Source organism: Schistocerca gregaria, chromosome 2 (genome assembly GCF_023897955.1).
Source record: "Schistocerca gregaria isolate iqSchGreg1 chromosome 2, iqSchGreg1.2, whole genome shotgun sequence".
Lineage (NCBI taxonomy): Eukaryota > Metazoa > Arthropoda > Insecta > Orthoptera > Acrididae > Schistocerca > Schistocerca gregaria.
Genome location: NC_064921.1, coordinates 371985704 through 372003147, shown reverse-complemented (window position 1 = coordinate 372003147; position 17444 = coordinate 371985704). Strand labels below are relative to the sequence as shown.

General features: G+C 42.9%; 1 protein-coding gene across 2 annotated transcripts in view; it reads right to left on the bottom strand.

The window, feature by feature from the left end:
- LOC126319790 (aquaporin-11) overlaps positions 1–17444 on the bottom strand; it is a 259549-nt gene that overhangs the window by 76032 nt on the left and 166073 nt on the right. For both annotated transcript variants that reach the window (XM_049993521.1, XM_049993522.1), the window contains exon 3: positions 13147–13339. In XM_049993521.1, the coding sequence (XP_049849478.1) occupies positions 13147–13339 (193 nt within the window). The remainder of the gene's footprint in view (positions 1–13146; positions 13340–17444) is intronic.

Below are 17444 nucleotides of genomic sequence, written 5' to 3'. Positions count from 1 at the left end.
ATGGGACTTAACTTCTAAGGTCATCAGTCCCGTAGAACATAGAACTACTTACACCTAACTAACCTAAGGACATCACACACATCCATGCCCGAGGCAGGATTCGAATCTGCGACCGTAGCGGTCGCTTGGTTCGAGACTGAAGCGCCTAGAATCGCTCTGCCACTCCAGCCGGCTCTTGAAGCTTCATTTCTCTCATCATTACGAGATACATAGTACAATGGGCAAATTAATCTCACTAAATCGTCCAGCACTCTTCCTGTATAATCCGTTTTGTACTCAGAAATTCCTCATATTTCTTGTTAAAATGCATTTAATATTCTAACGTAAACATAAAGTGAAATTGTTTTAATGTGACATATGGTAACATGTATGGCATGTAGGAAAGCTCCCTATTCTTTTGCACTGAAAATTTTCCATGTCAGTCTCGATTCCTTATGATAGTCGAAAGGGGCACCGGTGCGACTACGCTGGAGTTTGCGAAGTTCATCGCCGCACGTCCGCTACGTACGGATAGCACTACATGTTCTGTGCGTGCGTGCACGAGGGCCGGAGGAGATTTCGAGAATGGTGCACTTCACCGCAAGACGATCTGCACCCATCGATCCATCGTCCGTGATGTGATGGATCAGATTGATGGAGTTATCCGGGGGGGGGGATCGACGGATCACGGACGAAATTCGTGTTCAAGTCAGCTATAGCCGTGGCACCGAGCATGTCATCATCAAAGACCACTTGCATTACTGCAGAATTTGTGATCAGTGGGTGCCGCATTACCTCAAGGAGGAACAAAAGATAGACAGAATGGCTACAAGTCTAAGTCGTCTGTAATCACGAGAAAGGGCATGCGTCTTTGTACTATATCGCCACAGGGGACGAAACGTGGTACCACCATTTCGAGTTCGATTACAAATGGAAAACTCAACACTGGAAATATCCCACATATCCCCCGCCAGAGACATCCAAACTGTTCACACAAGTTCCTATAAAGACATGATAACCGTCTTCTTCATCTACAGGTGCCCTCTGCTCGTCGAGTTTCTCGAACGTGGAACCACAATCAATGAGCAGAGCTTTGAAGACACCTCGCAGAAACTACAACACACCATAAAGTCAAAACTCCCAGGAATGCTGTCAGACAGAATCATCCTGTTGTACAATAATACACGTCTCCACACGGCTTATCGAACGAAGTAATACACTTCACCAATTTGATTGGGAAACACTGCAACATCCTCCGTAAAGCGCGGATCTGTCACCGTGTGATATGATTTTCGTATCTTTGACGACCTGAAGGAAGACATGCATGGACGTCGATTTCAGTCAGACGAGGAAGTGCAAAAGTCGGTGCATTTGCGAAACCGTCAAGGGCCGACCGCGTTTTACGAAACAGGAATTGATCGTCTCATCACCCAATGGGATGAATGTCTTACGGCTTTTGGTGATTACTTTTGAATGAAACCATTGAATTGTCCCGTTGTGGAAGGGGTTTCTTTTTCATTTGACTGCACAGGAAGAGCCAAAGAAGCTGGAACACCTGCCAAATATCGTGTAGAGGCACCGCGAGCACGCAGAAGTGCCGCAGCACGACGTGGAATGGACTCGACTAACGTCTGAAGTAGTGCTGGAGGGAACTGACACCATGAATCCTGCACCACTGTCCCTAAATCCGTAAGAGTACGATGAGTTGGAGATCTCTTCTGAACAGCAGATTGCAAGGCATCCTAGATATGTTCAATAATGTTCATGTCTGGGGAGTTTGGTGGCCAGTGGAAGTGTTTAAGCTCAGAAGAGTGTTCCTCGAGCCACTCTATACCAATTATGGACGTGTGGGATCTCGCATTGTCCTGCTGGAATTGCCCAAGTCCGTCAGAATGCACAATGGACACGAATGGATACAGATGATGAGACAGGATGCTTACGTACGAGTCATCAGTCAGAGTCGTATCTAGACGTATCAGGGATCCCATATCACTCAAACTGCACACGTCCCAAACCATTACAGAGCCTCCACCAGCTTGAGCAGTCCCTTGCTGACAAGCAGCGTACGTGGATTCATGAGGTGGTCTCCATACACGTACACGTCCATCCGTTCGACACAATTTCAAATGAGACTCTCCCGACCACGCAACATATTTCCAGTCATCAAGTGTTGACGGGCTCAGCCGAGGCGTAAAGCTTTGTGTTGTGCAGTCATCAAGGGTACACGAGTGGGCCTTCGGCTCCGAAAGCCCATATTGATGATGTTTCGTTGAATGTTTCGCACGCTGACACACGTTGATGGCCCAGCGTTCAAATCTGCAGCAGTTTGCGGAAGGGTTACCTTTCTGTCACGTTGAACGATTCTCTTCAGTCGTCGTTCGTCCCGTTGTTGCAGGATCTTTTTCCTGCCGCAGCGATGACGGGAAATTTGATGTTTTACTGGATTCCCGATATTCACGGTACACTCGTGAAATGGTCGTACGGGAAAATCCCCACTTCAACGCTACCTCTTGAAATGCTGTTCCTCATCGCTCGTGCGCCGACTATAATAGCACGTTCAAAGTTATTTAAATCTTGATAACCTGCCATTTTAGCAGCAGTAACCTATCTAAAAACTGCGCCAGACGCTTGTTGTTTTATAAAGGCGTTGCCGACAGCAGCGCCGTATTCTGCCTGTTTACATATCTCTGCATTCAAATGCGCGTGCCTATACCAGTTTCTTTGACGCTTCGGCGTGTATTCAATTCTTTTATCTGTAACGTTGTTTTACCCCTCATAAGTGTCATGGATGAAAAGCTGATCATCTGCATGTCTTAAAGATGCATAGATTTGTATAACTGTGTTAACGTTGTGCAAATGTTCTTTAGAAAATGTTCACTGCGTAATGAACGCCAGAAAATGATTATGGTAGGATCATTTTGATAGGAGAAAGCTTATCAGATTTCGTTTCTAACCGTAAAGTTATTTTTAAACGAACCCGCTCTGTTCTATGTCACTAGGCGTCTGCATTACATTTTGTCCACTAACTAAAAATTGATTTAAAACTTGTGAAAACGAAACGACTTTCAAACAAGCCAGCAATACTTACGTTTTCGAATATTTGGTCACATTGCTGTTATCCGTAGCACATTCGCTCTGCTCTTTCAGGTGTGGAAATTGACTCAAATTCTCGTTGCATAATTGAGATATGATTAGTTTTAGTATAATTTTAAATAAACTGATGCTTTTGCCTTCTTGTTTTGAATTTACGCTTTGAGATGGCACCTAATTTAACTAAAACTGCCAAGTCCAATTACTTATTGTCATGTCATAGGGTTTTCTTTCCGTGATGTTTTTTCCTGTTCTAAAAAATCAAAACAGAATTTTTCAGGTTCCAAAATGTATTCAGAAGCTTCCTTTTAAAAATACTGTGCCTTATAATACAGAGCAAGTTCACCATATTAAAAATCCAATAATTCACAGTAGCCTCAGAATTATCGTGTAGTTAAAGCCGTAATTCTAGGTTTATCCGCACATTTCAGAACCGGTGGGGTAACATGCTGCTTATGTATTGATGACTTAACTATCGCCTAATTTTAAATTTTTGCAGGCATAAATTTAGTTCCCAGAATGAGATTTTCACTCTGCAGCGGAGTGTGCGATGATATGAAACTTCCTGGCAGATTAAAACTGTGCGCCCGACCGAGACTGTGGCTAAGCCATGTCTCCGCTATATCCTTTCTTTCAGGAGTGCTAGTTCTGCAAGGCTCGCAGAAGAGCTTCTGTAAAGTTTGGAAGGTAGGAGACGAGATACTGGCAGAAGTAAAGCTGTGTGTACCGTGCGTGAGTCATGCCTCGGTAGCTCAGATGGTAGAGCACTTGCCCGCGAAAGGCAAAGGTCCCGAGTTCGAGTCTCGGTCGGGCACACAGTTTTAATCTGCCAGGAAGTTTCATAAATTTAGTTTTTAGATTTTTATGATCTTCTTGTTTTAGCATGCAGTGTTTTGAGACAGGCAAGATCCTCGAGTGCATTAAAAATAACATAAATTCCAGTCATAAAAGCAGTAAATTGGGCAGCATTGCGTATGACTGTTGATTCATCCGTAGCTAGAGAAAAGGAAGGACAGTTGTTGAGATACGTCCTGAGAGAGTTCCTGGCTTCGTTTGTAACTGGCTGCCTTGATATATCAGTTTCTTTTCGCTTTCATTTCAATACGCGTATTCCCAAGGTGGTGTGCAAATATTTGGAGACCACGTATTAACTGTAACTTCCCCAGTTTTTCTTATTTTACTAATGCTAAAGAAGATTCATATCTCACTTATGGCATAGCCAACTCTTCACAACTTACTTTAGCAAATATAATTTGTCTTTTCTGGCTTCATATTTTTTCTAAGTCATATATTTTTCCCGTACGCTGAACCCAAACTTAATTTCTTCCATGTTAGGCTGATTTTGTGCTTTGTAGTGTCTATCAAAGTCATGCCGTCTGTCACGTGAAAGAGTACTTCAGCAGGCAATGCAAAAGTCTGTTCCTGAAGAAAGCGCTAAAAAAAAAAAAAAAAAGGAAAATGCGGAGCTGAAAGCTATGAAGTGAAGTCCACGAAAAATTCTGCCATAATTAATTTCTGGTGTTCATTATTCAGCGAACATTTCCTAGAGCTAAGACTCTCTCTCTCTCTCTCTCTCTCTCTCTCTCTCTCTCTCTCCCCTCTTCCTTACGCGCACACACACACACACACACACACACACTTCCAATTTAGAAACCTGGCGCAGTGTTTTCTTCACCAAGTGACACTCTCCGGCAGCTGCAGCACCGTAAGTGGGTCCCAATACAGCACCAACCCTCTCATCGAGGAGATGATTTTAGACTATTGATGGGTGATGTTCCAATAAGCATATATCTTTTAAACTGGCGTAAATTATTCGATGTAATTCCGTGAATGAGTTATTGTTTTACCTCCACCAAGCGATCACGATCCTACCCCTGCCCCTGTTTTCCAACCCCGACAATGAGCGTATGAAGGTAATAAACGTCCTTGAATTGCACGATGCACCTGAACTCGTCTGTGAAAGAAATGACGTATGTCTTACTAAATGTTCGAAAATCCCAGTATGTACCAAATACTGAACTAACAGGAGTTCGTAGTAGCACATTACAGAGACAGCTATCTTCAGATCAGGTACTTCATTACAGCAAAGAGTATCAAATTAAATTAAAGTATTTGTAATACAATGCAATAAGTAGACCATAAACGATAACTACCGTTAGATTGCTGAGGCTGTCAGCAATCAGATGTATAATGACAGTCGACACTATGTGTGCACACTTGTACCTATATGCACCGATCACAACTACGGCAGCGACGCTCAGCTTCCGATCGAAAATCTGTATGTTAGTCAAGTGGATCCCACATTATTGCAATTATAAATATCATCGCAAGAAATTACATTAGGTTTTTCGATAAAGCTCTTGGGGTTCTCTCCAGAAGTGTGATCGGAACTGTCATCAGAACTCTAGTGTGATTCCGTATATATTATTTCGTGGGAATGGTTCCTCTTTATAGCAACTATCTCGTAAACTATTACCTCCACAAAAAAGATATCATTGAAGTTTTGTGTAGAACACTTGGGGAGCTCTTCAGAAATGTGAAGACAATTTTTTCGCGAAATTATGCAGAACTATTTAAATTTTGTTCTGAGAACTCTAGAACTATGGCATATCTACCCAGATCGCTAAAAGAAATGCTAATTTTTTGAAAGGTGGGTGTGAGCTTCACAGCAAGTGAAGGAACTCTGAAAAAATGCATATCATTGGAAAACCCGTGGCCAACTTTACAGGCATCCAGCTATTCGAAATGTGATCATAGCCTTTTTTCGCAGAATTCAACAGAAGAACTAAATTTTTTTTTACAGAGAACTCTGGAACTATAGGATATGTATGAAGAACTCTGAAAAGAGTATATATTCCTCGAAAGTCGGGTACCAACTTCATCAGACTGCTTCTGAATCTTCCTTCACTCCGCGTTCCGTCCGAGTCCTCTGCACCGGCAGGTGACTCCGTCGTCCTTTCGAGTTTTCCATACCGACCGACGACGTCTTCACTCCGGGTCGCGTCCGAGCCGTTTCTCCGCGTCTCGATCGAGTTCTGGACATTGGGATCGACGTCGGCCTCACCTACTGGGCCCGCCTGAAAGCATCTCACCGTCGCTTCCTGCTTCGCCGGCAGCATCATCAGTCCGTCCGAGGGGGCCATCTCTCCGCAGTCGACACCTCTACCTACGACCGGCTACGAGCTTCCCACTCACTGGGACCTCGATCTCTTCTTGGACCAACCTTAGCCCCTTCGTTCTCCACCCATACTGTTGCACAGACGCACGCAGGGGCATTTTGCCCTAAAAGGTGGTCAAAAGTCCACTTTTCAAATGCGAATAATTCCCGGAACGCGGAACTTATTCTTATGGTCTGACATATTGGGCATTGCCGAAGCAGTGGTATTTGCTTAGTGTAGCAGTGCAGCTGAAGCTTCTCTACTGACTTGAATTCACTCTGCGTGTCTAAAAATTTTAAAGTATATGTGTTTTCTTGAAGTGTTGTGAAAAGTAATGTGGATTCCGAAGATTAGGTAAGTGCCGTTATTTATAATTATTTTCATTGATGTTATTTACTACTTTTATTGGTAATATTTTTTTGTTATAGTTCAGCGTATTTCCTTGCGTGTTTGTTAATATAGTGTGATAGAAAAATGCCGCTGAATACCGCACTTTGATTTTGTGCGACTGTTTTACATTAATGAGTTGTCAGCTATAAAAAATTTCATCTCCGAAATGAATTCTGAAAGCATATTGCATTTATCCTAGGTCCTGCGAAAGTCAAAGTCATGACAGGACTCTGTGACCTTATGAAGAGAGGTTCTGAAAAAGATTTTGGAGAAAGATTGGACTTTGTGAAGAGTGATATATTATCAGACTCCACTTTCCATGATGAAGAAAAGAAAGGTTTTAAACGTAAACTGTCTTACATAAAGTCATAGTTAAAGAAATAAAGTCTTGTTTCACACAGACTTGGAAGTAGATTCTTAAGAAATAAACGTAACTGGCTGCAGAGTACCATTAAAATTCCATGCTGCAAAACTGGTGTTGGTAGGCCAGCAAAGAGAATCTGGAAATGTTGAGGGTTCCGTAGTGGATAAGGTATTACTTCATCTCCTGCATGAGAAGCTAAATACAGACAAGCATTATGTCGGAATCGTAAGGACTTACAAGCTAAAAGACGACTTTAATGTATACAAGCCTAGTGAATCTTTGCGGAAACCTCACTGACAAGAAAACAATACGAAATAATCCGAACATCTGGTAAGAAGGTCTGTCCATTTTACATTATCCTTCAAGAGGCTAAAAAGCAAGGCTACCCTGTGACTGATTCCCATCAGGTGACTGCCAAATGTGCAGAAATTCAACTTTAATCTTTCCTTATTTGCAAGAGGTTTTAAATGATCTTCCAAATGATGACATAAAAACTTTGTACCTTATCTATAATTGGGTTGTGAGGGTTTACAGCAAATTCTGTTCAAACAAAAAATTTAATACAGCCATGATACCGACGCTAACATGTTTCAGTCATCTTTAGTTCCTTTGCAGCTATTAATCGCAAGTATAAAGACCTAACTGTGTGGAAAAATCCTCGCCATTGAAGACTGGGACGCGTCATCTGAATAATACGCAATACTGCAGCTAAGAAATAATGAATCTATTAGAAATACTATACTTTTGTTTTATTTCATGCCACAACTTGTGTAAATAAATTATCATCCTGCAAATAGCTTCTCTGGTTCTCACACTACAGAAAACACGAAATACTAATTTTGTTCAACTTCTTGCATGAAATGCCCCTGCATGCGACATCTCTCTTGTAAGTGCAACGTCAGTGAATCTCGGTGGTTTGGTGCTAACTAGTGTGTATTGACGTCCGAATGATTGTAGTTGTATCGAGTTTGAATATAAATGAAGTTAATTTATTTCTTGCTACCTGGCGGACATTTTTGGCGTGGCTCTCTAGGCCACAACACAAGTTTTGATGCTGTTAGAGATCCCCCCTTGCTTCCACGGAAATGCCCTGATGGTAGGTGGTTTGATTACCTTTCTTCGAGTACTGTAGTTTTTATTACTCAACAGGAACCGAAACAGAGACCCTGAATTGCACGCAGCAACCTTCAATTTAGAAGCTCGTAGACGTACTGATGTAGTGATTCCCAGCCATCAAAAATAGTGAATCCTTGAGTAGTTGTGCAACAGGGCGAAAATGACTTACTTGCTAGCAACTTTTAGAAGGGACAGATAAATTTCAGGGATCATATTCTACATAATTAATGATAATCTGCTGGAAATCAAAGAGAGAGAGAGAGAGAGAGAGAGAGAGAGAGAGAGAGAGAGAGAGAGAGAGGGAGAGAGAGAGAGAGAGAGAAATGAGTTACTTTTGTTGCTGGAGTTGTGGTGCAGTAAGTGAATGCAAGCTGCAACTTGGCATATACATTAAAACACATTATGTACCACACGTAACAGTTTTGCAATGTAGGGTGCTTCTCCTAAGAACCATTGCTGACCTTCTCTTTCACATTTATGAGAAAAAATTTCCGCCGGCATTTCCACGCTATTAACAGTATGACAGAGAAGTCAATTTAGTTCTTATTGTTAAAAAAATGTCTAAATAGAAATTTTTGTGTAAAGTCCATAGTATAACTTCTAGTTAGTGTGTTGTGATACTAAACCCAAAGGTATTTATTGACAATTGCAGAAAAATACAAAAATTATGCGACTGAGCATGGCTGCGGTATCTTCTCAGTCCAGTCATAACGCGTGGCACGGCAGCCGTATGCAATAGCTGCTGGAAACACAGGTTTTTATATGTTGTTACTGTCAAAGAATGTTGTTGGTCTCAGTACAGCACCAGGCTAAGTAGGTGCTCTAATGATTTGCAACATATACTTACAATTTAGACACTATTTTGTTTACAGCGAGAACGATAATGAAGTATTTTGTTGACACTGGGTGTCCTATGAAGCTCTCCACGAGCAGTCTTCTACGAGCACATCACGAAGTGAAACTGAAAACATATTTAGAAACATCAAAAGAAAGGCAGCTGACGACTCGTAGGAGCGACAATCATTGTATACTCGTTCGTATACAACCCATCTTGGCACACTGTACAGACATCTTCGTTTGAGGAGTTCTGTTCCCACAGACAACCCAAATCCCATCCATTAGAGAACTGGACAGAGATTTCCCTTTCTGTGGGATGATTAATTTAGCACTCGCTCACGGTTTCGCAGCTATAAGTGAGCTGTGAACTACTTTGCGGTGCGTACGAGGAGCAGTTGAAAAAGACTTGACGGGCTCTTGTTTTGTACAAACTAGAATTTTAAAAACATTATCAATACTCATCATCATTGGTGTCATTGGGTTCTGACATCGACAGGTGTTATTATTACGTTTTACATCATTTAGAAGGTGTTAGTGACTATTCTGAGGATTAAGTTTTGTTCTCGCGGGAAACGCGATGTAGCTAATACCACAAGACAAAAAAGTTATTTAACAGTAGTTGTCAATAAGTAGAATAGACAGCAAAGTCTACGAACCAGTACCTCGCATCAAGTACCTAATCTTGTAGTAATCGAAACACAATGGTTCAAATGGCTCTGAGCACTACGGGACTTAACATCGGAGGTCATCAGTCCCTTAGAACTTAGAAATACTTAAACCTAACTAACCTAAGGACATCACACACATACATGGCCGAGGCAGGACTCGAACCTGCGACCGTAGCGGTCGCGCGGTTCCAGACTGAAGCGCCTAGAACCGCTCGGCTACAACGTCCGGTGAAACACAATGTTCCACTTGTCTGGCACCCCAGCTGTCCTCACCCTTCAATCAAAAACTTGCGCCAACTCGCTCTCTGTTGCTGCTGTCCGCTTATGGAAAAGGCTGCCCTGCACCCTGCTTACAATTCAATTCTTGTTGCTTTTGAAAAGAAGCTGAATCACACCCTTCAGCTAATCTCATAATGTTTTGCCAAAAAATAAATAACGTATGTGGCCAGTTTACCTCTCTGTGAAACACTAAGCAGATGTTCCAATCTTCTCCCAGTTACTCTCCTTTCTTTTTTTTCTGTATCATTCACGCGACTTTCTTTTCCACTATCAATATTATTTGGTTTTGATCTCGTTTCCCTTCCTTACTCTTTTTTACCACTCCCCTGATGGCCATTGCTGCTAGTACTCATAGTTTAAATCTGACAGCCTGTAAAATTTGTTTTTATGATTGTATTATTAATGTCACAGTAGTTTCCACACGTTAAATGCACACTACAAGTAACTTATAAAATACCTGTCTTGTAACATCAAGCATACGTAGAGTGTGTGGTTAGATGTCAGAGAGGGCAACATGACCCCAATCTTGATATATTACGTAAGTAATAAGCCAGTAATTAAAACTTCCAGGCAGATTAAAACTGTGTGCCGAACCGATACTCGAACTCAGGACCATTGCCTTTCGCGGGCAAGTGCTCTATCACCTGAGCTACCCAAGCACGACACAAGCCCCGTCCTCACAGCTTTACTTCCGCCAGTACCTCGTCTCCTACTTTACAAACTTCACAGAAGCTCTTCTGCGAACCTTGCAGAACTAGCACTCATGGAAGAAAGGATATTGCGGAGACATGGCTTAGCCACAATCTGGGGAATGGTTCCAGAACGATGACAAGTTATATCATTTAACGAAGTTGAGAGTTATTATTAAATGATCCAAACAAGATAACATTTATGAAAATACGCAACTGAGACTCTTACAATATGTATTTTGTTAGATATAATATTGTTACATATATATGATATTAATGTATTCTGATTTTCCTACAGTGAAACACTGCCGGGGCTCTTTTCTTTCTTTTTTTCATCTTTTTTTCCTATCCAAGAGGACAAAGAAAGCTATTGCGGGACTCATTTATTTTGAGCCAACCCTTCTGACTATGATAAAATTTCCTGTTCTGGAATTCGTGTTATAATCGAGGGAAACTTGTCGCAAACTCTGGATGTTGAATTGTACTGAATACGGAGGCTCTTATGTAGATAGTAACAAGGACATATGATGTAAGGAGTTTTATTATTCGCAACTTTAATAATAATTTCGTGTTGTTCAATGGCCAGGTAAAAAATCTCAATTGGAAGCCCTTCAACGACTTGCGTATGCCTAATCTACCCCATTATAGAACTGAGAAAAGGGTAAATTCAGTTAGAAGGGGAATCCGAACTACATTTTATTCCTGACGACTTCTGACAATGTTGACAGGAGATGCTGGATTAAATGAAAAGTTCCGTGCTCTCACCTGGATTCCTTCCGACGACTTCCCGGTTCCCACGGACGCACTTTACCACTACACGATATTCGCTACTGCCAACCAAGAATAATTTAAACACTAAATGCATTGTCCGCCACATTTTATTGACGAAGTGCTATTTGATATGCACATGCGACGTAGAACGTAGGGAACTGACAGGTTGTACACGTTATGCTCATTATTGTTGCCTTGGGTAAGCTTTGTGTGAATTGAGGAATGTTTCTGGAAACAGTATGGTTACGAAATGTTTTCTGCCTCTGCGGTGAAGGCAATCCATGGACCAACTTGGGCAAAATTCTGAATAACTTTTTCACGTGACACTATTGTTGCTAGTGTGCATCGGCTGTAAACGTGCTTGAAGGCCAACTGAAGTGCTTAAGTGGATCGACACACAGCCCGTTAGCGGAGCCACCAATTAACTTGGCGAGCACTCCTGTATGTGCACGCTTGGTATTTGCATCCAAGCTAATGATACCGCATCGACGGAAAAGAATGGCATTAGCTTGACATAGTCGAAACGAGACTTCTGATACTTCGTGACAAATGACCAAATATTTTGTTCCTCATCTGACGGATGAACCTCCAGTGACCAACGAGGGAGCTAATTCTGAAAGAAAACATTGTGGTGGGGCAGGATTACTGCCAGAGAAATATTTTAGTGGTATTCCTATGATTTAGAAACAAATTTAGATGGCATTCATGACCAACCTGATCAATCTAGTTTTAGACATCTCTTTCCCCTGTATGACTGTCTTCTCTTTGGTGTAAGATAATGATCATTTTCACGTTGTTGCATTTTTTTTTTTCACAGAAGAACACCTATAAGAGAGCAGACCTTAATCCGACTGAATATTGAACCACTTAGATTGTGCTGCTCGCTACATTCAGCAGCTGTAGGGCTGTCTGCAGACAGTGTGCCTCCAGATATCCGTGGAGACCCATCAGCACTAGTTTGAGTCTTTCCTGCTTTCGAGCTATTATGTGTGCTGCTAACGGTGGTAACTAAATACACAAGCACGCGGTCGTATTAATGGACATAAGTGATGGAAGCTACTGGACATTAAAATATGAAACACTAAGGTCAAAACCGGCCGGTGTGGCCGAGCGGCTCTAGGCGCCTCAGTCTGGAACCTCGTGACCGCTTCGGTCGCAGGTTCGAATCCTGCCTCGGGCATGGATTTGTGTGATGCCCTTAGGTTAGTTAGGTTTAAGTAGTTCTAAATTCTAGGGGACAGATGACCACAGATGTTAAGTCCCATAGTACTCAGAGCTATTTGAACAATGCAAATATTTACTTATTGTATTCGCACAGCATAGTAGGAAGAATATATGATTAAATTTGTGGGTGAGTTGGGTGCATGCCGTGAGTAGAATTTAGTTCTCAGCCTCGTCACATCTGGTAACCTGTAATAGGGCTGAGCATGGATTCAAAATAAGTTTGGATAGTAAGTACAAGTGCTCCAATTCCATGCCAGGTTCATCAGTCTTAGTTCAGAGAGCCCCATTGTTGTTGCTATTGTACTGGCTGGACTCTTATTTCTTGTCGTATTATTTGTAACGAGTCTTGGTATGATTGGAGGAATACAAGTTATGTAAATCTTATGCCTACTGTGACAACTTGTTTGCTAATCATTTCTGCTCCTGTCCAGCTTTCCTACTACGGCAATTGGTGCACCGGTCTGCAGCCCGCCTCTTCTTTTGTACGAGGCAGTACACAACGAATCCAGTGAAAACGCCAGGGTGCTAACGCCGTACAACGATTCGCAGGAAGGCAGAGTGAGATGAGTAGACAGTCTTGCCTGAAGATGAAGACTCCCCCGGCGAGCTCTGCGCCGGTCATGAGCAGGGCGGTGAGCACGTCGGAGCAGCCCCGCAGCACGTCCTCGAGGTGGGTGTACGGGCACGCGGTCGCCTCTCCCCAGCTCGACGACCACCACACCGTCAGCAGGAACAGGAACGCCGCGTACGCCCATACGCCGTAGTTGTCGGCCACTGCAACAGCAACACACGAAGCCAATCACGCCTCAGCTTCGAGTGAAAATCGCGCGCTCATCATTCTTGCAAAGTCAATACATGAACGGTGCATTAGCCTTCACATATCTTCCAAATCAAGCGAACCGACTAATTTGCGTATTTGTATTACAAGTCCTGTACTCAGTGCACTACCGAAAGTAAATGTTCCAAATGGCACAGAAAACAAAATCATACACGAAACGTCCTGGCAGATTCTGAAATCGTACACATTTAGTGCCATGTATTCGAGCTAATGGTGATGCTGAAAGGAGGGACCAATATCGCAATAGGCCTGCACATTTCTCCCAACTAAGTGCCCTGTATATCCTACAAACATCATTAACAAAACAAATGTTTCAAATGGCTCTGAGGACTATGGGACTTAACATCTGTGGTCATCAGTCCCCTAGAACTTAGAACTAATCAAACCTAACTAACCCAAGGACATCACACACATCCATGCCCGAGGCAGGATTCGAACCTGCGACCGTAGCAGTCGCGGGGTTCCGGACTGAGTGCCTAGAACCGCGAGACCACCGCGGCCGGCCATCATTAACAATACGCTGTTAGTGCTAGTATGATGGAGTCTCTTGCTACGCGATAAGCATTGACTTTCAGTTACTATCACAGGAAATCTTCCGCAAATTTCAAAAAGAAGTAATGGACAAACATTCTGTGAAACTTCTACAGTGAGATGACGAAACTTATGGGATACCTCCCAATATCGTGTCGGACCTCTTTCTGCCCGGAGTAGAGGAGCAGACCGACGAGACGTGGACTCAACAAGTCGTTGGAAGTCCCCTGCAGAAATATTGAGCCATGCTGCCTCTATAGCTGTCTATAATTATGTGAGTGTTGGCAGTGCAAGATTTTGGCACGAACTGACTTCTCAATTATGTCCCATAACTGTTCGATGGAATCATGTCAGGGAATATGAGTGGCTAAATCATTCGCTCGAACAGCCCAGAATATTTTCAAACAAGTGGCGAAAAATTGTGGCCTGTTGACATAACATTGTTGCTCGGGGACATGAAGTCCTTGATTGGAAATGGTCTGAAAGTGGCAGAACATAAGCATTTCCAGTCAATGATCGTTTCAGTTGGAACAGCGGATCCAGTCCATTCAATGTAAACACAGCCCACACCATTATGGAGTCACGGCACCAGCTAGCACAGAGCCTTCTTCACAACTTGGATCCATGGCTTCGTGAGGTCTGCGCCACACTCTAAGAGGCCATCACGTCCCACCAGCTGAAATCGGAAGTCATCTGACCAGGCTATGGTTTTCCGGCAGTCTAGGGTCCAACCAACATGGTAAAGAGGCAAGGCGAGGCGCCACAGGCGATGTCGTGCTAATAGCAAAGGCACTCGCTTCGGTCGTCTGCATCCATAACCCATTAACCAGAAAATTTTCCGCACTGTTCTAACGGATACGTTCGCCATACGCTTCACGTTGATTTCTAGGGTTATGTGTTGCTTGTCTGTTACCACTGACAACTCTATGCAAACGCCGTTGCTCTCGGTCATTAAGTGAAGACCGTCGCCCACTGCGTTGTTCATGCTGAGAGGTAAAGTCTGAGATTTTGTATTCTCGCCACACTCTTGACACTGTGGGTCTAGGAATATTGAATTCCCTAACGATTTCAGAAATGGACTGCACTAAGCGTCTAGCTCCAACTACCATTCCACGTTCAGCGTCAGTTAATTGCCATCGTGAGGCCATAATCACGCCGGAAACCTTTTCACATTAAGTCACATGAGTACAAATGACAGCTCCGACAATGCACTGCCATTTTTTCCCTCATGTGCGCTATACTACCGCCATATATATACGTGGATATCGCTATTCCATAACTTTTGCCACCTCAGTGTAAAATTACATCCACTAAAGCTCTCACTGGAGCAAGCGAAAGCCACGTCAGAAACTGGAGTAAGTCTCCTACGAGTGAGTCAAGTCTAGGTCATCACCAGTAAGTATCAAAGCTGACAGGCGCCCATGTTTTCTTACTTTTGTACATCTTTTCCGATATTGGCCGAGTTTTACGATAGAGATGTTGGCCTAGCATACTTGTGTTCCAGATGTGATAGTTCTTTTTTTGTATACTTATTTTTGTCAGCTGTCAAAATTCAGCCGTCATAAGCAATTCAAATATTCACTGGCGGGTCAAAAATTAAGTAATCTATGTATGTAGGTAGTTCCCCAAGCAGAACGGTTCCACTCCTTCCATCAGAACCTGTCAGTGTTAACCGCAGAAGCAAACCCATTCAACGCCTGTTGTCAGCAGTGCATATAGACAACCATTCTCATATTGAAAATGTACTCCCGACGTATAAAATACTCAAACAACTTATGGAAATTCAGTCAGGTGACGTCTTCGCCAATTGCCGGTGTTCGATAGGTGAACACCTTGTTGTTTTCAAGCCACAGATCCAAAGACCAAACGCTGTACAACGAAATATATAATATGGTGGCACTTAAGTAAATGGCATTTTCGCCTAATGCAGGTAGTATTTCCAACAGGATTGGTCACATTCTGCGGAAACGCGGGGTGAAGTGTGCTTCTTAGACCACCATCTACGATTAGGGGCCTTTTAGGGTCTGTAATGAGTTATCTTGGTCTGCGTAAGACGGGTATCTACTGTATCCCACGCAAGAAGTTATGACATTCCATAGAGCGGTCAGACGATCAGGACCGTGGAGAACTGTTATATTGGGCATAAGCGGCACAGACATTTACAAAATTCGAGCAAATTTGCTGTTGCGGGGTACTGCCTTGGTACCGATCGTCCTAGGGAACACAACGATACAGAAATTCTGGCTTGCACTTCCAGCTCTTTAGGACAGTGTTACGATGGAACCAGTCGAGATTAAATTTGCTAGTGAGCTTATAAATAGTCTCTGTTTACAAGTTCACTAGCAAAGTTAGCCCGTTGATAATCAATATTCACCTTCTGAATACGGTTATCTCTGGTTTTGTGGTGGCACTAATTGTTGGTTTATGTGTCGTTTTTCTGTATATGCCGTGTTACGGTTCTTGGACAGGGCAGCCATGTTCTACCGGGGACTTAAATTTCGTTACACACCGCTTCCTCGTGTCGTTTGTTCACTGAAAATGGCGGGAAGTTCACCTGTCGGAAAATTGGCAGCTGCCGAAGACGTCATCCAGCTGTATTCCCTTAAGGTGATCATCTTATGAATGTAAAGCCAAATGCGGATAAGCTGCAGTGGTGTGGAACTTCGGTGAGTTTTATCTGCATTCCGTACCATTTCAACAAAACTAGTGTGTGGAGCTCGCTGCAAAGAACGTAACAAACAACGGGCTGTTCCTTCTCTCTGGTTACAATGCGTTTGACCACGTCCATGCATTGAAATCACGAGGACATATCGCAGAGTAGGAAGACACACGTCAACAGAGGGTCTTTCAGTACTATAATTAGCAACCTGTTCCACGTAGAAAATCGCGGTTTACTGACTGAACATGTGACAGACTATATATTTCGATCGCAATACCACTAGCAAAATGTAATTTGTGTTTTGAGTCACAGATCGCACGGACAACTTGCCGAATCCCTGTTGCTTATCTTTAGGAGGTCACCATAAACGCCGGCCGGAGTGGCCGAGTGGTTCTAGGCGCTACAGCTTGGAACCGCGCGACCGCTACGGTCGCAGGTTCTAGCCCTGCCTCGGGCATGGATGTGTGTGATGTCCTTAGGTTCGTTAGGCTTAAGTAGTTCTACGTTGTAGGGGACTGATGACATCAGAAGTTAAGTCCCATAGTGCTCAGAGCCATTTGAACCATTTGTGGCCATAAACGCGTAATCGTCCCATGATAAGAACTAGTCATATCTACGGGATAGGGATCAGGAATTAGGTAATTTCTCTGAGCATGTTATTCTTTTCTAGCGACTTTCACAGGGCAGACAAGAGAGGTTTGGCAAACTGTCCGTCAGACCTAATATCATGTGATTAAAATCACAAACAATTTTTTGTTAGCGGTATCGTGTTCGAAAGTAACATTGTACAAATGATTACAATTAAAAAATCTATTTTCCGCTAATGTACACTGAAAAATTTGAAAAATTTT